This window comes from Quercus lobata, chromosome 5, assembly GCF_001633185.2.
Source record: "Quercus lobata isolate SW786 chromosome 5, ValleyOak3.0 Primary Assembly, whole genome shotgun sequence".
NCBI classification, from domain to species: domain Eukaryota; kingdom Viridiplantae; phylum Streptophyta; class Magnoliopsida; order Fagales; family Fagaceae; genus Quercus; species Quercus lobata.
Window position 1 is genome coordinate 21,535,761 of NC_044908.1, and position 26,973 is coordinate 21,562,733.

General features: G+C 34.5%; 3 protein-coding genes across 7 annotated transcripts; 1 reads left to right on the forward strand and 2 right to left on the reverse strand.

The window, feature by feature from the left end:
* Positions 1-3,357: 3,357 nt before the first annotated feature.
* On the reverse strand, positions 3,358-5,453 carry LOC115990155. The gene is made up of 3 exons (XM_031114010.1): positions 4,620-5,453; positions 4,246-4,497; positions 3,358-4,092 (listed from the first exon to the last, which is right to left on the reverse strand). The coding sequence occupies exons 1-3, from the start codon at positions 5,451-5,453 to the stop codon at positions 3,358-3,360; spliced, it is 1,821 nt and encodes a 606-aa protein (XP_030969870.1).
* Positions 5,454-7,712: 2,259 nt separating this feature from the next.
* LOC115990156 (disease resistance protein RPM1-like) lies at positions 7,713-12,151 on the forward strand. Its single transcript, XM_031114011.1, has 4 exons — positions 7,713-9,612; positions 9,659-10,891; positions 11,537-11,771; positions 12,118-12,151. The coding sequence occupies exons 1-2, from the start codon at positions 8,063-8,065 to the stop codon at positions 10,881-10,883; spliced, it is 2,775 nt and encodes a 924-aa protein (XP_030969871.1). The 5' UTR covers positions 7,713-8,062; the 3' UTR covers positions 10,884-10,891; positions 11,537-11,771; positions 12,118-12,151.
* Positions 12,152-14,817: 2,666 nt separating this feature from the next.
* Positions 14,818-25,473, reverse strand: LOC115991784 (probable plastidic glucose transporter 3). Of its 5 annotated transcripts, none has more exons than XM_031115702.1 (15): positions 24,908-25,002; positions 24,171-24,315; positions 23,414-23,519; positions 23,251-23,318; positions 23,041-23,173; positions 19,416-19,515; positions 19,114-19,226; positions 18,869-18,962; positions 17,713-17,866; positions 17,474-17,617; positions 17,314-17,381; positions 16,580-16,668; positions 15,822-15,936; positions 15,344-15,528; positions 14,818-15,247 (listed from the first exon to the last, which is right to left on the reverse strand). In XM_031115702.1, the coding sequence occupies exons 1-14, from the start codon at positions 24,995-24,997 to the stop codon at positions 15,346-15,348; spliced, it is 1,602 nt and encodes a 533-aa protein (XP_030971562.1). In that variant the 5' UTR covers positions 24,998-25,002; the 3' UTR covers positions 14,818-15,247; positions 15,344-15,345. The 5 variants fall into 5 exon arrangements, with proteins under 5 accessions (XP_030971562.1, XP_030971564.1, XP_030971561.1 ...); XM_031115704.1 differs by lacking the exon at positions 24,908-25,002 and adding an exon at positions 25,115-25,473 and having other exon boundaries at positions 14,819-15,137; positions 17,314-17,387; XM_031115701.1 differs by having other exon boundaries at positions 14,819-15,137; positions 17,314-17,387.
* Between the last annotated feature and the right edge of the window lie 1,500 nt (positions 25,474-26,973).

Here is a 26,973-nt window from a genome sequence, read left to right on the forward strand (position 1 = left end):
GGAATGGAAAGGAAAAAAAAATGGAATGGAATGTATTTAAGTAAGGGAAAAGAATAAAAAAGAATGGAATGGAATGGAATTAAACAACCCTGATTGGATGTTTTAAAATAAAAGAATGGAAAGGAAAAAAATGAATGGAATGTAAGTAATCTTGTTTGGGAGCAACATGGAGGGTATGGAATGGAATCATTTTATGACAATATTACTATTAGACCCCTATTTTAAAATAAATGATTGAATATATAGGAGTATCTTGGGAGTTTTAGTAAAAAAATCATTAAATCTAATTTCATTCCCTCACATTCCTCCTAATTTCGAAAGGAATGAAAATTTGAGATTTTAAGGGAATAGAGAGGAATGAGTGTTCCCTCTTACTCATTTCATTCCCTCGCACTTAAACTCCTAAATAAGGGAATGAGCTTTCCATTCCCTCCATTAAAACTTCCAAACAAGGGAAGGAAATAATATTCTAAAATTATTCTTTTCATTCCTTTCCATTCCATTTCATTCCCTCCTTCCCAAACGAGGCCTTAAGGTTATCTCATTTTCACTTACAATTTATTTTTTGTGGGTATTTATAGGTTAACTAAGTACGTTTGCAACTTTTTTTTTTTTTTTTTTAATGGTTACATCTGCAACTTCTCACATTTATTTATTTTACCTTGTAAATGTGTACAATACACATTTATTATTTAGTCTAAAATTTATATTTTTAGTGCAATGCAAGTTAAGAATTTTTTTTTTTTCAATTTTATATCTAATCATTACTCTCAATCATATTGCCCAGCCTACTGTTTCTTTTTGGAGCAATCTACGATTTTAGTCCTTAAATTATATTTTGAGTTCAATTTTGTCCTCAATTATTTTTGTTTTTAATAGTTAGTTAAAATGTTTATTCCCACATTGAAAATGAGAGAAACTTTTTTTATTGTTTTTAAGTATGATGATTAATGTGCTGAAATGTATTGGAGTAGACATTAGGCCAGGTATGTTTTAGTTTCTCTTATGTTTTTCCATTTTTCTTGTGTTTGTACAAACACAAGGTTATGCATACTCTTTATTTACAAATTCTAAATAATTTATATATAGTTTTACTTTGTTATATCTTAAATTCTCGTTGATTTTATTTTTATTATCTTTTTAGGTTTTATGTTCCTTATATGAGATAGAGGGATTTAAATTTTAAAAGGGTATAATAATATATCTTTCATGTGACATTTTTTTTAATGAAATATGACATATATATATATATATATATATATATGAGAAACCATTACATAATTTAAAAATGTAGGTTTAAAAAAAGTGTAAGCTAATACCCGTAAACATCTTCTAAAATAAATAAGAAAAATGTAATTTGAACCATATAATTGTGATTATTTTTAATTGTATATGTATATATGCACAGAGCTACACACTAGTGATATTTAATGCTTAATGACACTGTAACTTATATAATGTGCTTTTAAGAAAGAAATTGTTGTCAATGTTATCATACATCATAGGATAGTTTTGCCTACTTAAACGACACGTCGAAGACTCTTTTAGTCTTTTGTCACTCCTTTTGGGTGTGGTGGTTGCTTGATTTGTTTGACTAATCTCGTGATTTTGCGACAAGATAATCTGCTTGGCAGAGAAGCTAGTTAGCAGGAAAGGGAGAAATGAGATCACTGGCGAAGCCAAGGGAGGGCGAGAGGGGGCAAGTGCCCCCCTAACCTCCCCAAAAACTCATATATAATATACCTATAAAGCAATTTGCCCCCTTACAAAAATTTTCTATCTCAACTTTGCCCCTAGCATAAATAAGAAGACTTTTCTACTTCTAAAAGAAAGCAGTCTAATGTCATGTATAAGTACATATCTCATTTTCGTCTTTTTCCAACGAAAACAAAGTTCAATGGCCCCACATAAGACTAAAAGTATTGTCCTTTTGACAAGTTTCCAAACTACTAACAGTAAATAATGAATTTACACAATTTTTTTCACAACAAATTTCACAATTGTCTATATAGTATTTCTCACAATAAATTTCACAATTGTTGAATATTCAATTTTCATTTAGGTCCACCACTTACACTACTTTATTGTCTACCAGTTATATAATTGCTAGTGTCAACTTGTGAAAATACCAAATCTCCTCTTGGTGGGTTCTACATAATCATTATTTTTTATAAAAAAAAATGGCCCACTTATATTCATATATACCACTAAAATCATAGCCTCCACTCTTTTTCTTATTTTTTAGTTTTTAATTTTTTTTCAATCTTGTTTTTGCTATAATCCACATTTTAACTACTTAAAAGAATAGAGAAAAAATGTTGAATTCAAAATTATTTTTAATAGCATTCAAGGCAGTGAGGATACAAAATTGCTAGTACATTGTTATACCCTTAACACTTTTACAATAATTTATTTTAAGAAATAAAATTGATTGTTTAAACTCTATTTATTTAGATTTGGAAGGGCAAGATTTGGTTCTTCAGCCCAAAGGGTTAAAGGAATTAGGCCCAAAGAGCCCAATACAATGAATTTATAGATAATGGGTTTAAAAATTAGGCCTTAATGAATCATGCAGCAACTATAATTGGCCCAAATGACAAAGAAGCAAAGATAAAATAACTTAATTCAAAGAAAATTGTCCTTGGCACAATCCAAGGAGATTAGTTATTGTATATATCCCTTGAATATGATTACAAACACTATTCTTCTTGCTACAATCTTTTTTCTCTTAACTCTCCCCCCCCCCCCCCCATTTGCCCTCAGGGTATTTTTTCTCTTTAATACTCTTTTTTTATTTCATCTCTACCCTCCACGTGTAGACTAGATTATTGATGTTGATCCTTGTCCCATCAACAGCTTCCTAAAGTCTTTGGGAGCAGCCAGGGGCGTAGCCAGGAATACATACTTGGGGGGGCCGGGTTGTAACAGAGATATACTAAATATAATTCTTAAGTCTATTGGATACAAAATTATCAACTTTCATATATCATTATATACTTGAACATGTTGGGAATTCGACCGAAATTCCAAACCTGTGAGAAACAAAAAAAATAGAGAAAACAAAACGCCAAAAGTAAAACAATCACACGCACAAGACAGTATTTACGTGGTTCGGCAATTTGCCTACGTCCACAGAGTTGCAGGGATTTCACTATTATCAAAGAAAATTACAATGTGCAGCTACAGTGTTTTTCTTTCTCAAAAACAACAACAAGATAAAACCCTAATCACCAAAAAAACGGCTTTTATATCTTGCGCACAGGATTCACAATGGGCTACAAAACGGGCCAAAAATTTTTTGTCGGCCCAAGCCTCCTCTCCATGGACTAAGCCTTAGTAAATCTCCCATTATTCGGGTCAGGTCGGGTCATCAACCGGATCAAAGCATGCCTGACGACGATTTTTCATAGAATAAAATTCATCCATTATCATCTCTATAGTGAAATTCCCTGCAATTTCCTTCTCTATATAAACTATCATATTATCTGCCAAAAGCTCATCCTCCATTGTATTGCGAAGTCTTGTTTTTAACAACTTCATAGCTGAGAAAGCTCGTTCTGTAGTTGCTGTAGAAACTGGAAAGGTCAACACAAGACGAATAAGTCTATCAATCAAAAAATAGATTTTAGACTTTCCTGAAATTTTTAATCCCCTACATAGCTCAGAAATTGTACTTATATTTTGAAAATCTGGATGTTTTATCACATCAAGTTCATAATGTTGCAATTGAGACTCCAAAAGTTCTCGTTCATGTTCAGTGAAATCTTGAGGATAATATTTCTTAACCAAATTGCATATATCAACAATTTTGAATAATCTAAAAGCATCCTTGGGATTTAAAGCTGAACTAAGAATGACAAGTTCCGTTGTTAGCTCACAAAATCTACTTTTCAATTCTTGTAATTGAAAGTCTATTGCAACTGTAAATATGCCAATTCTAAAATGATGTTCCATTGTTAAATCGTCATCTTGACGACGATATCTACCTCGACCTTTAGTGTAACGAGCATTCATATCAGGAGTATCAATTTCATGTTGCTCACAAAATGATATAACACTAGCAAGTAAAGGCTCCCATCCATCATCTCTCAACTTTTGAATAAGTGTATTTGTAGTTGAAACTAAATGCATGGCATTTAAAAGGTCTTGAGAATGTTATTGCAAAGCTTGACAAAGAACATTAGTAATTCTCATTATCTCTTTCATCAAATGCAAGATTAAAATAAATTCAAATGATGTTAATACCTGATAAGCTCCCTCGGCATCACTACGTTGTTTATAGTTAGCCCCTTCCTCAGAGATAGAGTTGATAACTTTGCAAGTAGCATCAAACATTTTAATTAAACTACAAATAGATTGAAAATGAGATCCCCACCTAGTATCTCCAGCTCGTTGCAAAGTTCCAATCTGGTTTGCACCTCTTCCAGTCTCAATTTCATTAGAAGCAATCATATTCTCAACTTGTTCTGCTTGAGCATGTTGCAATTCATCATTACGCTTACCAGAACCAACAACAATATTGATAATATTAACCAAATGATCAAAGAATTGATGAACATCTTTTACTCTCTAGATGCTGTAACTAGAGCTAATTGCAACCTATGAGCCATACAATGTACATAATAAGCATATGGGCAATCTTTAAGAAAAAGAGCTTGTAATCCATTCCATTCACCACGCATGTTACTAGCCCCATCATATCCTTGACCTCGAATATTTTCAATGTGGAGGTTGTAACGAGAAAGGACAGCACATATCTTATTCTTTAAAGTCAATGCAGTAGTGTCTCTAACATGCACAACATAAAAGAAACGCTCTTTAATGAAACCTTCTTTATCAACAAACCTCAAAATGATGGCCATTTGCTCTCTCTTCGACTCATCCCGGGCCTCATCAACAAGAATGCAAAATTTTGCATCCCCAATTTCTTCACGAATAGCATTTCGCACATTACTAGCAAGAATATGCAAAATCTCCTTTTGAATTGTGGGTGATGTATATTTGGCATTTCCTGGAGCATTTTCCAAGACAACACTAGCTACTTTGTCATTGAAAGTTGATGTGAATTTTATCAATTCAATAAAATTGCCTCTATTTTTTGAATCAAGGCTTTCATCATGACCTCTAAAAGCACAAGCTTGGAATGCTAGCCATCGAGCACACTCTATTGAGGTTTTGAGCCGCAACCGATTATTGTCTAATTCTTTTGACGTTTGTTTCTCAATTAGCTTGTCAATATGTCGTGAATAATTCTTTAAATCCTTGCAACATTTCACAGCAATTTTATGTGGGGAGTTTGGTTCTTTCCCTTCATGACGAATTAAAGGACAATTCATTCCATCTTTCACCTTTTTCCAATTATTAAAACCTGTTGAAATGAATGCATCTGATTCGGGACAACCTATTGGTTTCTTACTAAAAAGGTAGCAAGGTAGACAATATAACGCATCCATTGAAGGTGAGTATTCCAACCAATCCTTATGTGAAACAAACCATGAAGGTTGAAATCGACGACGATGAGTATCATCATTGTATGGATAGACTATATCTTTAGGTTGGTATGGACCTTCTATGAGATAAGCTCGTCGGATTTCATCTTGTTTGTTGATAGGAAATTCACATATTTGTTTACGTGTTCCTAGATCACGATCTATCTCTTCAGATTGAAGTTTTGGACATTTGGAGGGGTGTTCATCAGGCATCGAAGTATTAACATTTGTTTCTACAGCCACAGGTGTCCTAATTTCTGAATTGCTAACATCTTTTTTCTTAAAGAATGCATCAATTGTTTTTCGTTTGCTCATAATTCTTTTAGCTTTAAGAATATGACTCAAAAATTAACTTGAAAAGAATTTTAAAAAATAAAATTTTAATTAGAAATTTTTGCTTAGTTATATAAATGTTATTCATATTCAAGAAAAAAACAAAATTTCCACTATAATTTAAACAATCAACCCATTTTTAATACAACTTTAATTAATAATAACCCCTCAAACAAAAACAAAAATAATTTAATTAATTTGTCTTTTATAATGTATTGGTTAATTTAATTATATAGCTTTAATTATTGTTGTTTAGCGTAACAATAAACTATATTGCTTTAATTTATTTGTCATTAATTATACTGCTTTAATTTGTTATATTGTTTAGCCCCTTATACATATTACATTAAAAGAGCCGAACATTATACATTCCATGTGCAGCATAATAATTAAAACAGTGTAATGTGCTGCACATTACATTGCTTTAATTATTGTTTACCCGGTCCCATGAGCCCATCTACCCCCTCCCCACCCCACTCAACAGACAACAGACAAGCGCAACATGCGCCCCAATCACAATAGCCAGCTGCAATCATAAAATTTTGCAATGCCAATCACAAATCACAACACAGTGAACACATGTTACACTAAAGACCAACACACTAACCAACAAAAAGGGATAAGATAAAGACAAATTTAAAAAGACAAAAATAGAAAAAAAGTAAAAGCCAACCAATAAAAGAGTGAGATCAGATAGGCTATTAAAGTTAAAGAATAAAGAGAGACGTTTATACATAAATTTCATTTCAATTTTTTCATTCAATCATTCAGTGAGAGAGAGAGAGAGAGAAAGTCTGAGAGAAAAACCTTGAGGGAGGGCCGGACTGCCGGAGGGAGGAACCGGCAACTAGCAACGCTGCACGCCTACACCGGAACAGAGGCAAAGTGATCTGCAATCTTCGATGACCGATCTACGGTCTACGATCTGCGAAAATTTATTTCATTTTTCATTTCGGTGACAGTGAGAGAAAAAGAGAGAAATACTTTGAGGGAGGGCCGAAGGGAGCACCGAGCACCGAGCACCGAGCACCGGAGCAGAGGCAGAGCGATCTGCAATCTCCGATCTCCGATCTGCGATGAGGGGCAAGCGACAACGACGAGCGAGCTGCGACGTCGTGGCGACGTGACCGTGGGTTACTGGGTTTGGTTTTGGTTTGTGTATTGGGGATTTTTTTTTTTTTTTAGATAAACACCTCTGTCACTCTGTGTTTGGTTTGTTGTTGAGTTTGATTTGCTTTTGTTGATTTGCTCTATATAGGCAGTATTGGGGTTTGATTTCTCTACCAGCAACGTGATGGGTTCGATTTTCTGATTCTCTGTATTGATTTTTTTTTTTTTTTTTTGGTTGAGAATCCGTGGGCTTGCCGTGAACGAGGCTGGGCTGCCGTGGGCTTGGCTTCCTTTTAGCTTTTTTATTTAGATAATTTTTTTTTTTTTTTTTAATTTGAGGGTGTTCCTAATTTTTGATTGAGGGCTGGGAGAATGGGTGAGAAATGGGTAGGGGGGCCGGCTGTCTAATGTTGGGGAGGCCTATTTATTTTTTCTTCATAGTCTAATGGGAAATTTTTTTTTTTTTGCAGGGGCCACAACCCCCCCAAGCCACTATGTGGCTCCGCCCCTGGCCAGGTACACCATATACTAGAATGAGAGACCTTATGACAACATTGGTGACTGAGAAGTGAGCAGAGTCAAGGATCCCATTCTTTCTCCCTCCATGCTGCTCTTGAAAAAATCCATACTCCTATTCCATCTCCCTTTCTTCGTTGTATCATCTGATAAAACTACAAGTCATTGGAGAAACTGATAAGACAATTTCCATGTTGGTATTCTATATCCCCTAATAAACAATTTCAGTAGTCACCGTGTGGCTCTTTCTTCATCATCTATATTTCCCCGCTATTACCAGACCCATTACTCCAAGCCGTTGCTGTTCACATTCTTCATTCTATCCCACCAAATCATCATCAAAATACCCTCAATCTGTGAACTCAAAGCCCACATTTCTAAGATATCCGCCCCACCATTTTTCCGTTTCTTCTTCTCCATCTTCATATTATTGTCCTGCATTCTCTCTCAAGAACTTAATTAGCCGCTTGTTTTATCCAAGTTTTGTGCTTTCATTGTTTGTGAACCAAGAACCCTTTAGACAGCTCATATAATAGAACCATCCAGTCATCTGAAGCCATATCACAGATCAAAGCCAAAGGTGTGTAGTCGAATAATCTAAGAAGGGAGAAGGAATGGCAGAAAGTGCAGTCAGCCTACTTATACAGAATTTGATCCCGTTGTTAGCCCAAGAAGTAAGATTGCTGGAGGGAATCCACGACAAAGTTGTTGACATCAAAGATGAACTTGAGAGCATTCAGTCCTTTCTCAAGGATGCAGATGCAAGGGCCGAGATGGTAGACATGAGCAACGTTGTAAAAACATGGGTCAAACAAGTAAGAGAAAAAGCTTATCACATAGAAGATGTTATTGATGAATACAAACTTCATTTAGCAAAACATCACCAAGGGCGAAGGAAACGCTTTCGTTTCCTTTTGAAAGTTTTTCAATTTACCTTAAAACTAAAGCCGAGACATGTGATAGCCTCCAAGATTCAAGATATCAACAAAAGTCTCAAGGTAATCAGAAAGAGAGGTGAAAGATATGGATTCAACACCATAGAGCAAGGAGGATCAACTAGTGACACTAGACGTGATACATGGCATGACCCTCGTGTGGAATCTCTTTTCATTGGGAAAGCTGAGCTTGTGGGCATTGAGTCTTATAGAGATGAATTGATTGGTCAATTGGTACAAGGACCATCTAATCGTTTGGTGATTTCAGTGGTTGGCATTGGTGGGCTTGGCAAGACCACTTTAGTAAAGAAAGTGTATGACAATGAGAAAGTGGTAGCACACTTTGATTGCACTGCCTGGATCACTGTTTCTCAATCATACAAGATGGAGGAGCTCTTGCGGAAAATGATAAAGCAGTTCTACGAGGCAAGGAAAGAGTATGCTCCTAGGAGAATTGACACAATGGAAGAGACAGATTTAATTAAAGAATTGAGGCAATATGTACTTGAACAGAGGTACGTGGTAGTTTTTGATGATATATGGAACACAATGTTTTGGGGACATATAAAACTTGCTTTGCCGGATAACAACAAAGGTAGTAGAATAGTGCTTACAACCCGAAGTGAGAGTGTTGCTCCCTCCAACAAAGAATCTCCATCAAATCATGTGTACAAGTTGCCACCTCTACCATTAGGAGAAGCTTGGGAACTGTTTTGCAAGATGGTGTTCCAACATGAAGGCGGGCATTGTCCCGTCGAGTTGGTTGAATTGTCACACGACATAATTAAGAGATGTGAAGGGTTGCCATTAGCAATTGTAACTATAGGAGGTCTTTTATCAACCAAAGATAAGGTTAGCTCTGAGTGGCACAAATTCTGTGATAGCCTTAGTTCGGAGCTAGAAAGTAATCCTCACCTCTTAAATATCACCAAAATTCTATCTCTTAGCTATTTTGATCTACCTTACTACCTCAAACCTTGTTTCTTATATTTCGGCATGTTTCTAGAGGATTACTTTGTTAATAGTGCAAGACTAATACGGCTTTGGATTGCCGAATCTTTTATAAAAGAAAAGCAAGGGCTAACATTGGAAGATGTTGCACAAGACTACTTGAACCAGCTCATTTATAGAAGCATGGTTCAAGTGGCAACAATTGATTTTTCTGGAAAAACTAGAAGCTATCGAGTTCATGATATGATGCGTGAGGTCATTCTTTCTAGGTTAGAGGAGTTAAGTTTTTGTTTGGTCTCACTACAGAACTACTCTAGTTGACAGAATAGCCCGACGCCTTTCAATTCAAAATAATGTAAATACTCCTATGGAGACAATTACTAGTTCCCAAACTCGTTCCATTCTCATTTTGGGGATAGATGAAGTGTCCATTTCTTTTTTGACTACTTGTTTTGCGAATTTCAAGCTCTTGAAAGTAATGGATTTTGAAGGTGCTTCTATAGATTATATTCCTAAAGAAGTGGGAAACCTATTCCATCTAAAATATTTAAGTTTGAGAGATACAAAAGTTCAAATGCTTCATAAGTCCATAGGTAAATTGCACAACCTAGAGACTTTGGATTTGAAACGTTCCCTTGTGTACGAACTACCGGTGGAGATCATTGCGCTTCGTAAGTTGAGATATCTTGCGGCCTACATCGAAAACAATGATGCTGAATTTTCTATTGATTTTCGACAATTGATAAAGGTGCCAAGTGGCATTGGGCATTTAGAGTCCTTACAGAAGCTTCATAAAGTGGAAGCCAACAATGCTGCCCTTATTGCAGAACTAGGAAGGTTAAGGCAATTGAAGAAGTTGGAAATCTCGAAACTGAAGAGAGAAAATGGGATGGCTTTGTGCACTGCTCTCGAGAAATTGAGCCTCCTTCGTTCATTGAGAATTGGTTCAACAAGGGAGGAAGAAGTTCTTGAATTACATTTGATGTCTTCTCCGTTGCCCTTCCTACAATCGCTCTGCCTATTTGGGCGACTAGAAAGGTTACCAGAATGGATTCCTAGACTTAAGAGTTTAGTTAGAATTGATTTAATCTGGTCAAGATTAATGGATGATCCATTAAAAGTCCTTCAAGCTTTGCCTAATTTGATGAATCTTCGACTTTATGAGGGATGTAGATGTGAGCAATTACATTTTGAAGGAGGAGGCTTTCAGAAACTCAAGTCATTATGGCTTGGAAATTTGAGAACATTGAGTAGGTTGATAATAGAAGAAAGTGCCATGCCTCTTCTTGAACAGCTTGTGATTGGACCCTCCCCATTGCTGAAGGAGGTGCCCTCTGGCATCTACCATCTAAAAAACCTCAAGTCTCTAGAAGCTCTTAATTTGTCAAACGAATTTGTGCTTAGTATGCAACCAGATGAAGGTCATGATTTTTGGAAAGTCAAGCATGTTCCCTCTGTCATTTTCAGATATAGGATTCAAGGGGTACACTTCATATTCTACAAGCTTGGTGATCCAGAGTTGTTGGAAATGCTCAGAGATAATTCATGAAATTTCAGGTATTAGATTTAGATTTATAGTATTACCAAAGGTTTCATACTTGCAATAGAAGCTCTTCTTTTTTCTTTTTCTTTTTCTTTTTCTTTTTCTTTTTCTTTTTTTGGGTGTGTGTCCCCTTTTTAGTACTGCTACATCTTAAAAGGTTCAAATAAAAGGGATAGTCCAAATGGTTTCATAACATTCAATCATTGATATGTATATCTCCAATACTATTGCTCCTAATCAAATAAATTCTCATATAACAACTAGTTTACATTTAATTTAAAAAAAAAAACATAGCTTAAAATAAATCATTAATTTTATAGATATAATGTGACTAACAGGAAACATTGAAAAACAGCCAGTATGGGTTTTTTTTTTGGGTGAATCAAAGTATCTCATATTCAAGGATTTATTCTCCGTGTGTAACATTACTGTGGGATTGACTTTATTATTATTGCAACATTCCTTGTTGGTTGTGTTTAGTTGTTTAAAGTTTATCATTTGCAAATAATTCTCTCTTCTTTTTTGTGGATTCTGGAGTTCCGATTTGTGGATTCAAAATTTTTTTCTTGAAATAGATGTATTATGTTTCTTGTGTTGATCAGCTGTGTCAAATTTGCCAAAGAGTGATGTTTTAGTTAAACTTTATTTGTTGTCTTCAGAATGGTTTAAAGTTTCTTTTCGAGTGTCTTTTTGAAAACAAAGAATACCAACACAGAGAGCACGAGCATTCAAGAGCAAGAGGCACACAATACAAAGGAGAAGGAAGGAAGGAACCAAAATGATGTTATACGACGACATGGAGTGGAACGATGAACTGCAGGCATACACGTATATATGCCCATGCAGGGACCTGTGTTATTTCTGTGCAACTTAAATTGTGGGAAATTCATGAATGTTAGTAGTTAATATGACAAAAAGCAGTTTTGCTTTGCCTTTGCAATATATCATTTTTGATCATTTGAATCAATCAAAACAGCAAACTTGGAAACTCCTCTGCGCCCATGTGCCTGTATGTTTGTTTCAACATAACATTTCCTAATAGCAAAGAGAATTTTTCATTTCTTAACTTGTGCTACACAAGTTTGGTTGCTTGAGATTGATGATGGTTGTAATGTTGCTCATAGTTGTAGAAAATATATACTTAGATTATTGAAGACGCATTGCTCATGATTTTCTAGCTGATTATGCTTGTTTTATTGTTGTAAGCGTTGTAAATGACTTCATTGCTTTTTTGTTGCAGATTGTTAAAGCTGTGGGGGCAAGAAGTGTTAGAGATGATATTATTTCACAACTAAGTTTTGTTAGGCCTTGACAAGTAGTAAGGTATGCAATTGATGAGTGAGGATTTTTTGTATTCTAACAAAATGTATGTTGACCGTGAAATTATAATACAATTATAGAAAATTGTTGTTAGTTTCATTAGGGAAAAGCTCTCTAGAAATATAATGTCTTTCCTGGTTATGAACCAACACTTTTGTTAATTAATACAGGTAACTTAATTGGCTTGATGATCTCTTAGTTGATGTGAATAGAATGACAGATGGGAAAAAAAAAATACATATGACCAACCTGGATTAATATGTTAAGGATCTATAGCTGACCTCAAATTTTTTTACTAAAGATTGGTTGTTGTGTGAAACCCTTGAATGGCTGAAAGTCAATGATTATGTATGTGGCCTTTGGGCTCCATGTGACTTTCATTTTCCCATTAGAAAGGGGAGACTTATCTCTATGAATATCATCATCCCAAAATTTTGAAGTTACAAACTTTCAACAATCTGCTGAATGTTCTGTTGAGAATGAATCTACTGTGCAGGGGTTATCATATTGATAGAGAATTCACAGTTAGCTTAATGGATGTAATATCCATCCTGTTTATTTTAGGAAAAGTGTTGAAAAACCATTAGTCAAGCCACATTTTTTTTTTTTTTTTGGATTGTGGATGTAGATGTGGTGGAAGAAAGGTGATGACAAAGTCCTTTGTATTCTTGCTGTCCTTTGAATAAGGTTTGATGTTAAGGGTTTACTTCCATAGTCCTAACATCTTAAAACTTAATGCACAGACCTTAGTATATGGAGGGCACATGATTTTATTACAAAAGTCAGACTGGCAGAGATTACTTCAAATTGAACATCTTATCCAGCAAATTTAAAGAGAAATGAACGACCATATATGTCTTGAGTTTGAATCCTCAACTGGAATGGCTCAAGATTATTTTTGCCCTTTAGTAAGGATTGAAGTCAGGTTATTGTCTGCTTAGGGTTGTTTATCAAGCCTAGCCAAGTTTATTATTGAATAGTCAAGCTCGATGGCAAGATTAACTAGATATTCAAACTTGCCTTAGCTCATTCCTAATGTTCAAACTCAAGCTTGTTAATAATCAATTGACTTGAACTCGGTTTGCTTCATTTCTCAAGTTGAGCACAAGCTAAATCCTGCAGAGAAAATTTGTTCCAATGAATTTTGATTTCTGTTTTTTGGATCAAGTTAACGGGTTAAATAAACTGCATTTAGAAAACTTTTAAATGTAAAAGTAATAATTTCCAAGTAATACTTAAATTTTGTACCAAAGTAATTAGTACTATTAATCTTGATGAATTATTCTGAACTGTTTCACAGTCGTCCATCCTTTTCCCATACAAGAACACCAAAAATTCAATAGAACACTAAATCATGGCTGTACTTCCAATGCATAAGTTCCTAGTGCTTTATTTTGCAATTCATTATTATACAGCCAAAAAGGACAATAGTTAACACTATTGCTTTAATCTGTATACCGAGTGTATATAGTAAAGAGCCCTAATTTATAAAATGAATAGGCTGAGGCCGAGGAAGGGGGCTAGTCAAGCATTCAACGAAGCTCAGAAGTCACAACTGACAAGAAAAATAGAGCTCACTTGGAGCTCCTAACATGTTAACCTCATATTAGCATTAAATGCACTCCAAATCCAATCACCCCCTGGAGCATTAATTTTGATTTATCCTGGATTGAACCCCCTCAAGGTATGATGAAAAACTGGATTTACAAATGGGGGCAAGAAAGAGAAAGAGGGACCTGGTGTGTGTTTGGGAATTGTTGAAAAAAATTTGCTTTCTGTTTTTTGTCTCAACTTTTTAGCCAATAATCTAGTTTTTAGCTTTTTAATATATATATTTATATATATATATATATATATATATGCTAGCTTTGAGCTTTTTGTAACACATAACATAAAATTTATAAAAAATTATATATTTTGATAAATACTATGCAAATAAGTTACCGAAAATAAGCAATTTCCAAATTGACACCTAAAAATAAGCTCTCAACCCTTGCAACAAGAAGCAAGTATGTAAATCTAAACAAAGGAAATCTTGTATGTGTTTAAAAATGATTTACTGACTTTACCATTGGAGTGGATTCTAGGACGACTTTAAACATTTTTGTGAACTTCTAGTGTGTAAGGATAATTTGTTTAATCCAGGAAAATAAAAATGTGCAGAGAAATGAGCAGTTGGAGAGTTTATTTATTTTAAGGTCGTCCTTGACCTCTGAGAATACATTTTTGATTCAGTTAATCTTGTTTTTTTTCTTTTTTTTTGAGAAACTTGTTTTAGTTAACTAGTTAAGAGAACCAAGTACATGAAAATGTAATACTACTTATATTTATTTTGAATTTCATATGCCGATGTTTCGAATTTGATGTACACTAGTCCAAACTCCATAGTTGACGCTCCATATACCGACATACAGTCATTTTTTTCCGGCTCTGGAATGTGCATGAATGCCATGTCAAGGACAGTGCAGTATCAGTCTTAGCTGACATCTTAATTTTCTTTACAAAATTTTTTAAAATTTCTGGAAAAAAAAAAAATTAATTTGTCAAAGATTCATCATTTTCCAATAATTATATATACCTCTGTGTATGTGCATAAATCACATGCACCTTGAAACATGTAAGTATATAACATATGCACACAGAAATGTAGGGTTTAGTAACGTTGATTCAATGCATTTCAATATATATTATTCAGGTCTATCAGGTATACTACATTGGCTTAATAAATTAAATAGGAAATAACATCTACGTGGCCAGGAAAAAAATATATATATTTTATAAACAAAAAACTCCACTACTAAAGCCTTCCACAGTGAGCACGCAAAGAATGTGTCCTTTCCAAGTTCTCCACCAATAGCATCAGTTGGCAAAGATGATCACTTTTGAATCAGAACTCTGGCAGAACAGATGTTAAATGGTATACAAATGTCCATTATCTATCTGCGACTCGAAACAATGCACAAATTTGGATGGACAAAGTTAGGATCAACAAGAATAAGGGCTCCATATTCCAGAAACCGCCTCAGAAATTTTTATTCTCAACCAAATACCTAATCATTTCAGAATTGGGATCAATGATGTAACTGAGAAAATAACAAGAAAAACAACATGCCATTCATTCAGGGGATAAAAAATGATAGAAGTACCTCTACTCGGATGGAAGAAGTGCAATTTCAATTTCTTGGAGTGATTTTCCTTTCGTTTCCAAAACATTGCTCTTCACAAAAATCACAGCTAACACACAGAAGGCAGCAAAGATTGAATACAGCACTCCTGCCCCTATTCGCTCCAGCAGGGGCAAAAACAATAGACCAACAAAGAAATTTATAACCTGTTATGAACACCAAAGTCAATTATCAAGATGGCACCAGAAGTTCATGAGCTCAAAGATGTGAAGATGATTGACCTTAAACTAGCCTATAGACCATGGGATATTGTGTTTTTTAATTTAAAAAACTTTCAATAAAAAGAAATACTTAAGTGGATCTCCTGTCTAGAAGAATGCTTAATGGTGAGTCAGAAAAGTATTAAGTTCTCAGTTCAACAAAAAAGATTAAAAAAAAAAATAGATAAAAATTATCTTCCAACAAAACCATAGAAGGAATATCTGCAGAAAAAAATTACCCAGTGCACAGCCATGCAAACTGCCATTGCCTTAGCCCTAATCCGGCCAGGAAGAATTTCTGAAAGGAGTAGACCAGGGACTGGACCAGCACCAAGAGAAAATGTAAAGACAAATCTGCATTTTCAAATTGATATTTAGCATAACTGCAAAGAATACCATAATATTTACATATCAATAGCTTCTAAATTTATATGCTTATTCTGTAAAACTTGCTTCATCAAAAAATGATATAGGAGTTTTTTTAGAGGTACATTCACTGAGTCCAGCAACTTATGCTTGTGATCTTCTTAGAACTATGAATCAGATTCAAGAATTTTACACTATCAATCATGTCATACTGTACATGCCTCCCCTACATTATGTTCCAATCTTCTATGGCTAGAACGAGATTTGGATCTAATACAAAATAGGACAGAATTTACCTCCAAACCAGTTTGGAGAAAAAGTCCTCCAACTTACTATGTGGCAAGTCAAATCAAATGAATCCACATGTAGTTTTAGTCATATGACCAACTTAAGAATCATGTGACATTTTAGTTGATTTAATGAATCATGCAATATAATACATGTGTATGGTCTTATGAAACACCACATAATGGACCTGGTTTGGAGGAAAAATTTCCCCATAAAATATTGGCTTATTCAAACACCTCCCTCTAAATATTTCAATCATCACATAATAACTGAAAGATACATTTCAGAAATCCAAAATATCAAGATGCCTTAGCAGCATAGCTGCAGCTAATTCACTACTCACAGCAGCATGCCACCAACAGATAGATACAATGCTCCAGAGCCTGATGCGAAAGAACTTGTTGCCATTATTTGAAGTGCCATCGACACTACCTAAAACCAAAGAAATGCGTAAAGCAAAGGTGAGATAATATGAAAATTTGTATACTACTTGATGCAAAACAGAGGTGAGAACCCAATAAACAACAAATCTGATATTTGGTAACACAGCACAACAATTACAGAAGACACAAACTGAGAATCAAATGGAACCCAACAAAGAAGATCTTGTTGAGTAGTGGTTATATTTAATCTTAAATTTGAAACTCTTGCAAATACACAGGAGGCAGCACAGCATAATTTACTATAAAAATCTATAACATCAGAAGTTTTGGAATTAGTACTCCCACAAAAGTTTTTAAAAAGAAAAGAGCAATTTTGAGGGTGTCAGCCCTTTCACATGATTTTTTAAAAAATAATAAAAAATAAAATAAAATAAACTACAATTGGGGCCTGAATGAGTAGTTTTAAGTCATCACAAAAGCTTAGTCACCTGTACTGACAAGATTTCATCAATTCAATTAGACAGTCATTTTTTGGACAATTTTCTTAGTTGGAAAATCATTGGTACTTCTGCTTTACATGTATGCCCAGAGAAAACCAGTGTATTTTTAACATTCAAGCCCAAAATATCTTCCATCAAATTTCATATAAATGGAAGAGTTAGTCAGCAAAAGGAATTTATTTCATTTTACTTACCATGCCTGAAAAACTTCCAAGAAGAAGCACCTTTCTTCCAAGTTTATCCATCAACATTGTTGCAACTACTGACCCTAGTACAAAAAATACAGTAAAGAGGATGTTTGACCTTACTCTCAAGATATTCAAGTAAGATACTTGGGGATAAAGCAATCAGTACCAAATAAATTTGAGAATCCCACGCATATGTTTGCAAGATCAGAAGGCACACCAAAGCTCTTAAAGACAGTGGTAGAGAAATAGAATATAGCATTTATGCCAGATAGCTGTTGTAAAGCAAAAAGGGTAGAGCCAATGAAAACCACTGCAAAATATGTATGTTATACAGAAATCCTTTTAGAACAAAACATATTTATACCATGAAACTAAAACTATGTGTAAATGAATTGCTATATCTACCTTTGAAATAGCGGCCATATAACAACTCAGATAATTTTACTGTATCCACCTCATCTCCTCTCTCTGACCTTGACAATTCTGCCATTGCAGATTTGACATGTAATCCTCCCAGAAGCCTCTCAAACTCGGCTTCGGCTTCAGCTCCTCTTCCTCTCTAAAACAAGTTCAGAAAAATGTTAGTGTACACATTGCCAAATCACCTCCAATGCTTCGATGATTAACAAAAATGACAAACAATACATTGTGAAGGGTGGTGTAGACCTCCATGATAATTGCTCAGCTCTCCCTAAGGCTACATTTTACTAAAAGTGGAGAAAATATTATTGCATTTACTTGAGGGTACTGGAGCAGGTCAGGTGGAATACAAGAAACAAGATAAATGTTCAATTACTAGAAATAAAGGAAAATGATGGCTAACATATATGCATAGATAGAACGGAAGCAAAAGATAGAATATGAAGGCACAATTCCAGATTTCTAGGCTGTTGCCTGACCAACTGCATCCTTATTTACGAGTGTACTCTGTCTATATCTCAGACCTTCATAGAAGATTGCACACAGTAGAAAATAAACTTCTTCAAAATATGAGAAGGTGAATTGGCTAAAAAAGTTACTATAACTATATAAAGTGTTACCAACAAAGCAGATGGTTTGGGGAGGTTGGAGAGACTGAGAAAGATAGGTCCATTGTGCTAAAAAAATAAGGCTCCAAAGTCCAAACAACTCAAATCAGAATTCAGTTCTAATTTACAATCAACCAAAAAAAGGGAATATTTAGTCAACTGTATATACACGGGAAAAAAAAGATTAATTATATGTTTGGCTTGAATCCAAAACTACATTATGTGATATATGACCACTATTTAGATCAATTCAATTAAATTTAAATTCAAACTCAATTAAATGGGCTGAAGCATTATATATTCAAGTAAAACACATTTACACTACTGACATATTCATAGGATATTACATGCAACTTGTTTATCCAAAAAGACAATCACTATTTAAAATTGGTCCATGTAAGTTTGAGATATATCCAGATCTCTCAGACCTGTACTAACTCAAGAAATTTACAGCCCAGCCCAAAACAGGAAAAATGTTGAATCCAAACAAAATACTATTTAAGAGTAATGATTGACATATGACAGCAGATGACCTTTAAAAGCCAATGGGGACTCTCTGCACAGAACTCCATGCAAAGGGCAAGTAGTACAGCTGGAACGATAGATACCCAAAAACAAACCCGCCACCTGAGCACATCATCAATGTAAAATGTTATTCCTCAGATATCCAAATGGAAAATACAAAAAGTGCTTTAAAATATTTAGATAAATTGAAATTCTTTTATAAAAATTATATATTTTCTAAAGTACTATTATTTCTCAACTTAAGATATCTTACCAATCAACTATTTCCTTGGCTGGGAGTCCAATAAAAAGAGCTCCCAAAAGTCCTAGACATGTAGCAATTTGAGTGAAGCTCCCATAAGTACCCCTTATAAAAGTCGGTGACACCTGATCATGTTTGATGAACCAGTCTTAAGAATTTAAGATTTTTTTTAAAAAAAGAGACACTTATGACATCCCTGGTCAAGTGGATGAAGCATAATTAAATGTTTAATAAAAAAGTTATAAACAAAACTCTTACAGCAGAGACTGTACATAATAGTCAGACTAAACCAATAACATTATTAATTAACATACCTCTGCCACATAGAGAGATGCAACAGGTGGGCCAAGCCCCATCCCAGTTCCAACAAATAACCTCCCTAGAAGCATACCCCACAGACTATTCGTTGTTGCACTGCAAGATCGCGCTTGATTAGTTTTTATGCTTCATAACAGTTTGAATAAGTGCACAAAGATCACGTTAATCTTCAACCATATGGAAACCTTTCAGAAAGAAACACATGGGGAAAGGAGGAGAAAATCAAACACAGATGGCTCAATAAAAATAAGTGGTAGTAGTTTTCCTTGTTTACATGGTGGTTATAGTGGTTAATTAATTCATCCCTTGTAATATGTTCTTCTCTATCCTTTACGCAATTATCAACATCAACAGAGAAAACGTTTCATATCTAAGAAAGAAATAATGGGCTCCCCTCAAAGCTCCTGGACTGGATGGGATGCCTCCACTCTTCTACCAAAGCTATTGGCATGTGATAGGAGAAAATGTCACTCAATCTATAATATCCAGCCTTAATTTGGGTAAGATCTTGGAATCAATCAACCACACTTTTATAACTTTGATACCAAAAGTTAAAAACCCTGAGAATGTGTCTGATTACCACCCTACAAGCTTATGCAATGTCATATATAAAAATCATTAGTAAGGTGATCATAAACAAGCTTAAGAAAATTCTCCCCTCCATTATATCGGAGTCTCAAAGTGCTTTTGTCCCAATGCAGCTCATTACAGACAATATACTTGTAGCTTTTGAGTCCTTACACCATATGAAATGCCAATCTAGGGGTGAGACAGGTTTCATGTCTATGAAACTTTATTTGAGCAAAGCCTATAACAAGGTAGAGTGGTCCTGTATGGGGAAAATCATGGCAAAAATGGGTTTCCATGATCAATGGATATCCCTTATCATGGAGTATTTTAGCATAGTTCCATATTCCATCCTTGTTAACAGTGAACCCCAAGGCTACATCCGTCCCACAAGAGGATTATGCCTAGGGAATCCACTCTCCCCTACCTTTTCTTGTTTTGTGCAGGGGGTTTCATACTCTGATCTTTCAGGCTACCCACAGAGGGGACAATTGCGGGCTAACTATTTGTAGAAGTAGACCTAGAGTCTCTCATTTGTTCTTCGTAGATGATTGCTTGATCTTTTGTAGAGCTTTGAGCGGTGATTGCCAGAAGATTCAAGAAATCCTTAGCATATACGAGGCTGCTTCGGGTCAACAGGTTAATAGGAACAAAACGACTTTGTTTTTAACAATTCTACCCCTAGTGCCATCTAGGAAAAGGTGAAGGAAATGTTAGGATTCCCAATCATCCGTAAATAAGAAAAATATCTTGGCTTACCATCCTTCATTGGGAGAGAAAAGTAGGTATGCTTCAATCAAATAAAGGAGAAAGTGTGGAATGTGCTGCAGGGATGGAAAGAGAAATTATTGTCTCAAACTGGGAGGGAAGTGTTGATCAAAGCAGTGATTCAGGTTATTCCCACTTATACCATGGGATGCTTTAAACTGCCTGTGGGATTATGTGACAAGATCAAAGGACTTATTAGAAGATTATAGTGGGGGAATGGAGGGGATAAGAGAAAGGTACATTGGCTAAATTGGAAGAAAGTCTAAACCAAAAAGGAGAGGTGGTACAGGATTTAGAGAGCTAAGATATTTTAATGATGCTATGTTAGTCAAATAAGTTTGGCACCTTTGAACAACCATGATTCATTGTTCTTTAGAATCTTCAAGGCGAATCACCTTCCTCACAGGACCGTGTTGGATGCAAAAGAAGGCTCGAATGCTTCTTATACGTGGAAGGGCATCGTTAGAACAAGGGATATCATTTGGAGGGCTGGAATGTGGAGAGTAGGAGATGGGAAGACAATTAACATATGGGGGGACAACTGGTTGCCGTGTGATGAACGCAGAAAAGTCCTCTTGGATTGTAGAGACCTGCCATGATCCTCCAAGGTGGCTAACTTAATAGATGAAGCCCAGCACACTTGGAGAAATGATGTGATTGATCATATTTTTCTCCCTCATGAAGCAAGGATGATTAAGAGCATTCCTTTAAGCTCTACCAATGTACCTGAAACTCTTGTATGGACAGGATCAAAGGATGGAAAACTCTCTGTCAAGTCAGCTTTTCACATGCTAATGCAGGATTTTAACAACAATTTTCCTTACTGCTCAGATGATTCCAGCAATAAAGCTTTGTGGATGAAGGTGTGGAGTCTACCTGAGCCAAATAAGATTCAAAACTTTATCTAGCGAGCATCCTACTCACCATAATTTATGGCATCAAAAATCATATCTGGTCCCCCATTGTGAAGGATGCAACTGTGAAGTAGAATCTACAGTGCATGCAATCTAGAGTTGTCAAGAAGTTTGAGGAGTATGGGAAGTTGTTGGTGATTATGAGACTAATAAATCCCATCATTTCCACCACCTTATTGATCTTATGGACCTGGTCTTGAAGGCTGAAGGTGCTGTTCTTGTTGCAGTAATATCTTGGTTCCTCTGGAATTGCAGAAACAAGCTTCGTTTATCAATTAATTGTGACTCACTGCAAGTATTACAACAGGAGCCGTGATTATCTACAGGAGTACATGACTGCAAAGTCACCCAAGACAGCTCCAGTTGCGAACCAAAATCTGATGATTAAGTGGAAACCTCCAGATGCAGACTGCTACAAGGTAAACTTTGAAGAGGCAACCATTCAAGATATACATTGTGCAGGGCTTGGAGTAGTAATCAGAGATCACCATGGCCATCTGGTTGCTGTGCTAAGCCAGAAAATCCCTCTTCCTAATCTCACCAAAACTGTTGAAGCCTTAGCAGCATGACATGCCGCTCAACTTGTACTCAATATTGGGTTGGACCAAGTTGAGTTTGAAGGGGACGCTGCAATAATCATTAAGGAACTCCAGGCAGAAGACTCAAGTATCACAATTTATGGACATATAATTGAAGATACAAAGAGGCTTACATCCATGCTGCAGAATTTTTCATTCTCACATACAAGAAGACAAGAAAAATTCAGTTGCCCATGCAGGCAAGAGTTACTGTTACCGAATATGTGTGGTTTGATACTATGCCATCTCATCATTTGAATGTACTTTTTATGATTTATGATATAAGTCCTACTGAATTTTTTCTCAAAAAAAAAAAAAAAAAAAAAGAGAGAGAGAGAAGAAGAAAGAAATAATAAAAATTCAACTCACACAAAATTACACAAACTACATGATGGTGAAACAATATGCATTTATGTGCAAGCAAACCACCAAAAGCTTCAATACTTCAGTGAAGAATAATAGTGAAGTAAAATGATTCAATGAGACAGCAAGTTCTCACTAGTAGGAGGTAAAATGGGACTAAAGCCTGCATACATTCACTTGACAAACCCAGACAAGATGTTACATTAACACATTAGCATATGATTGATCCCCCCTTCCTCTTTTTCCCCTACTCTATGTGTGTGTGGGTTGGGGGTATGCACGTGTGCAGTCAGGGAGACACCCTGAATGTTATAACAAGAATATAAATATAAAAGATGTATGTCAAAGCAGAAAACATCTGAAAGTGCTAGACTTTGAGCAAAATGGATTCCCAGGAAAAATAACTAAGATGTGCCTCTCAATGCAGTTACCTCATAGACGCACCAATTATCATTGGTAGGGCACAAAGTTGAAATGCCCTTTTCCGCCCAAGCCCATCTGAAACCCAGCCACTGAAAAGAGATCCAAAAAAGGCACCTCCTAAACATGTACTCACCACTAGACCTTCATTGACATAAGAGAACATATTAGACAAATTTGTTTCAAATGCTTAAATTAGAAAGGTTCATCACATTAAGTACCTTCAGCAAAGGTATCCCCACTAAAGCCAAGGTCTATAGAGATGCTTTCTAGGGTCTCATTGACTACTCTGCATTAAGAAGCAAGAAAAATAATATATTATTTCAAAAAATATCAAAAGAAAGAAATAGAAATTATTATGATTTTCAAAGATTAGGGCAATACCCAAGATGGTAGCCATATAGGAATGAAGAGATAGTTGCCACTAGAATATGTGGCAAAGAGCGCTTCCATGAAGGGTTTCCAATATCTTTGCCATTCAGTAAACGTACTAACGCCAACATGAGAAATCAACCCAATTGTTAGTATCATGCACTGTAACACAAACTATTTTCATGAAAAAAAGAACAATGTTTCTAACATTTTCTCTCACATATGGTATTTAACAACAGTCATTTTGGTTCATAGTGATAGGGACAAGTTGCATTCATTTGGATAGGAAGTAGTCATTGCATCACCCTATAAATTAACGTTGTAATGTAAAATTTTGATAACCCAAAAAAAAAAACAAGAGGCAAATGCTTTATCACATGAAAGTTTTACTGAATTTAATGATCTATTACTTCTTCCAAGTTTCTTTCTTTCTTCCCTCATGCTATAAGATAAAAAAATAAATAAAAAATAAATAAAAAAAATAAAAAAAATAAAAAACCTTCAACCACTACATTATATGTTTACTTCAAAACTAATGATAGATCATATTAAATATAATAAAATTCCCAACTCTAGAGCATTTATAATATAACTTAAGACTAGACCCAAAAGGATTGAAATGAATCCCAACCTAAACACAAAAAGGAAAAGCTGTAATTCAGTTTTGGTACCTAGCATTGAAATTTAGAATACAACAGTAAATCTTTAGTCCCAATAATTGAAATTTAAAGAAAACACGAAAATGGTGATTAAAGAAATTTGAAAGTACCAGAACTTCCTTCTCTGTCAAAATCGTTTATATAGTCCTTCGATGGCCCACGTTTGTACATAAAGGAAAAATCAGAATGACGACCCCGCATAGCAAAATTATCAATACCTTCCCCTGAACTCGGAAGAGGATTTTCTGCGAGCAACTGCAATGCCAGATTAAACTCTAATCATTCCGATTGTCAATTATTTCCTAATTTACTTTCTACAAATACCTCAAAAGTAATCAGTGAGAATCTGAGATTGGAATAGAAATTCAGTGATGAAAATTACATCTTAGATTGCATAAAACAGGACAACATTTCTAGTAAATTGCACACTTAGATCCATACATACATACACATATATATACATTCATGCGCGCAATTTCACACACAGATTCATACAAAAATTCTGGTGAATGAGAAACAAGATATATATACACACACACGCTTAGATTATTATATTTATTTTTTTTATAAAAATGATACAAATCTTAAATGAAATTTAAAAATTCCATTGATCAAATATTATGTTTTAGATCTAAGATTAAAGAATTTCATATAATTATATAATAAAAAGCATTTCATATTGTGAAAAAAAAAAAAACTTGAAATTTTGCGCAAATTTCAACTACTTCAAGTTGAATGCACGCATACATATATAAACATATACACACACACGAATTTATGTATGAAAAAGCACAGAGAGAGCTGCAAAAACGACACCGTATGGAATATCATCACCACCGAAACTCACCATTTTGAGCTCGGTTTCAGAGACAAAACTCAGAAAACAGAGCCTCTCGCCACAAATAAACGAATCCGTAATATTCACACTCACACACATAAAAACACAAATACACAGTTTAAATATCAAAATGCAGAGCATATATATAAAATTTAAATCTAGAAAGAGAAAACGACAATGCAGAGAGAGAAAGAAAGAAATGTGAAATTCAATTACCTTATTAATTTGAAAAGCTTTTCAGACGCAGACTTTGAAAACGATCCGATCCAATTTCAACAAAGAAGAAGACGACGCTAACGTGCGCGGGGAAAAGTCGGTGTCAGTTGGAAGCAAAATGTTGTTGTCGTTGTTTGTGTTATTTGGAAGAAATGTGGGTTTGAAAGAAAGGGACGGGGGCTAACGTGCGCATTTGCAATCTATAGTGAGATTGAGAATTTGATATATATCATTTTGAGAGTGGTTGTTGCGATTGTTTGTTAGAACTTAGAGGAGTTTGTTATGTATATATATATATAGATAGTATTGTAGAGAGAAGAAGCAAAGGAAGGAAGAAAGGAAGGGTGTAGTGTCTAGAGAGGTGCGTAGTAGTACTAAAGAAACCTCGGAGATGGCTACACTTGTGTTTATTCTATTGGGATTACCATTATCGGCTGATTTTCGCCTTTTTTAACCTTTCTTACTCCCTCCCTCCCTCCCTCCTATTTTATTGGACTACATTTTGTTTTGGTCAAAAAAGAAAGATCCATGCACATTCTTTTGCTTTGCATCTCAAATTTTTTTTTTTTTTTTAATAAAATTTAAGTCATGATTTGTAAGTTCAGAATCGTAATCTTCAAATCACAAAAAATCAAATCTGTATTAAACTCTCTATTGCATGCAACAGTTTGTGTATAATAAATACGACATTTTTTTCACATTATAAAATATACATCAGAATTACACACTATCACATTATTGTTGAATAATAACATTATTATGATACTTTCATATTGTTAGAACTAGAAAGGCTTCCACTGATAACATCATTCAAGTTTGGCTTACATTTTACCATATGAAAAAAAAAAAAAAAAAAAAAAAAAGGTTACGGTTATTTTTTTTTTGAAACTAAAAAAAAAAAAAAAGGGTTATTATTCAACTTGTACACTATCATTTTAATGTTATTGTTCAACTTTAGTGTAAATTGAGCATATTGATACTCTAGGGGACATTGTAAAATGGATAAAAAAAATAGGGTAAAAGGTGTAATTTGTCCCAACTTTTTTTTTTCTTTTAGAACATCAAGCTATATTTGGATCATCCATACTAATAATTGTTATTATTATGTTTCATAATAATTGGTATTCATCAATCTATGTTCATAAAAAAGGTATGAGTTTTAAATAGAAAGTTATATAGAAAAAAATAAATAAATAAAAAACTTGCCTCAATCGAATATTCAAATGTGATATTATGATACTAAGACTTTCATAACTTGATGACATTATTTGGCCTCCTTTATAAGAAGAATCTAGGTTCAAAACTTCTACTTATTGTAATTATTGAATAATCGAGATCGTATTTTTTATTCAAGCTATCCTTATAGTGAAACCCCACCAAAGAGACACTAGGAAAGCAATAACTTATTAATTTAAAGCAAAAAGAGGATTTATGTAGAAAAAATAGAGTTGTAAATGAACCAAGTAATTTATGAATAGCTTAAACTCAGTTCGAGAAAATGCTTATTTATGTTTGTTTGTTTAGCAAACCAACCAAACTCTAGCTTAAGTATAAACTCAACTATTAAACGATTTAAGCTCAAATAAAACAATGTATCTGTGAGCAAATTTGTGAACATAAAACTCAATTTAACTATATAACATTACGTTTTTAAATGTATATTTGTCTAAAATCATACTTAAATAGGCTTAAGATTAGATTTATAAGTTTATAAATAGGATTATTTGATGTCAAATAATTTTTATTTATTCATAGTATAAGCAGTCCATTTATAGTAAAATTTCATAAATCTATAGAAGAGTATAAAATTTTAGTCATGCTTTTACTATATCTGAGAAATCAATCCCGAAATTCAGAGT

Excerpts from the sequence above, each read along its gene's own strand:
- LOC115990156 (XM_031114011.1), top strand. The coding sequence starts at position 8,063 with ATGGCAGAAAGTGCAGTCAGCCTACTTATACAGAATTTGATCCCGTTG. Across the intron at positions 9,613-9,658 it reads ATTCTTTCTAGGTTAGAGGA|AATAGCCCGACGCCTTTCAA; the intron begins GTTAAGTTTTTG and ends TCTAGTTGACAG.
- LOC115990155 (XM_031114010.1), bottom strand. The coding sequence starts at position 5,453 with ATGGATGCGTTATATTGTCTACCTTGCTACCTTTTTAGTAAGAAACCA. Across the intron at positions 4,498-4,619 it reads ATTGCCCATATGCTTATTAT|CGTAATGATGAATTGCAACA; the intron begins GTACATTGTATG and ends GGTTCTGGTAAG. Across the intron at positions 4,093-4,245 it reads ATGCCGAGGGAGCTTATCAG|TTGAGAGATGATGGATGGGA; the intron begins GTATTAACATCA and ends CTTATTCAAAAG.
- LOC115991784 (XM_031115701.1), bottom strand. The coding sequence starts at position 24,997 with ATGTGTGTGAGTGTGAATATTACGGATTCGTTTATTTGTGGCGAGAGG. Across the intron at positions 23,520-24,170 it reads TGACAGAGAAGGAAGTTCTG|TACGTTTACTGAATGGCAAA; the intron begins GTACTTTCAAAT and ends TGTTGGCGTTAG. Across the intron at positions 17,618-17,712 it reads ATATGGCCGCTATTTCAAAG|TGGTTTTCATTGGCTCTACC; the intron begins GTAGATATAGCA and ends CATATTTTGCAG.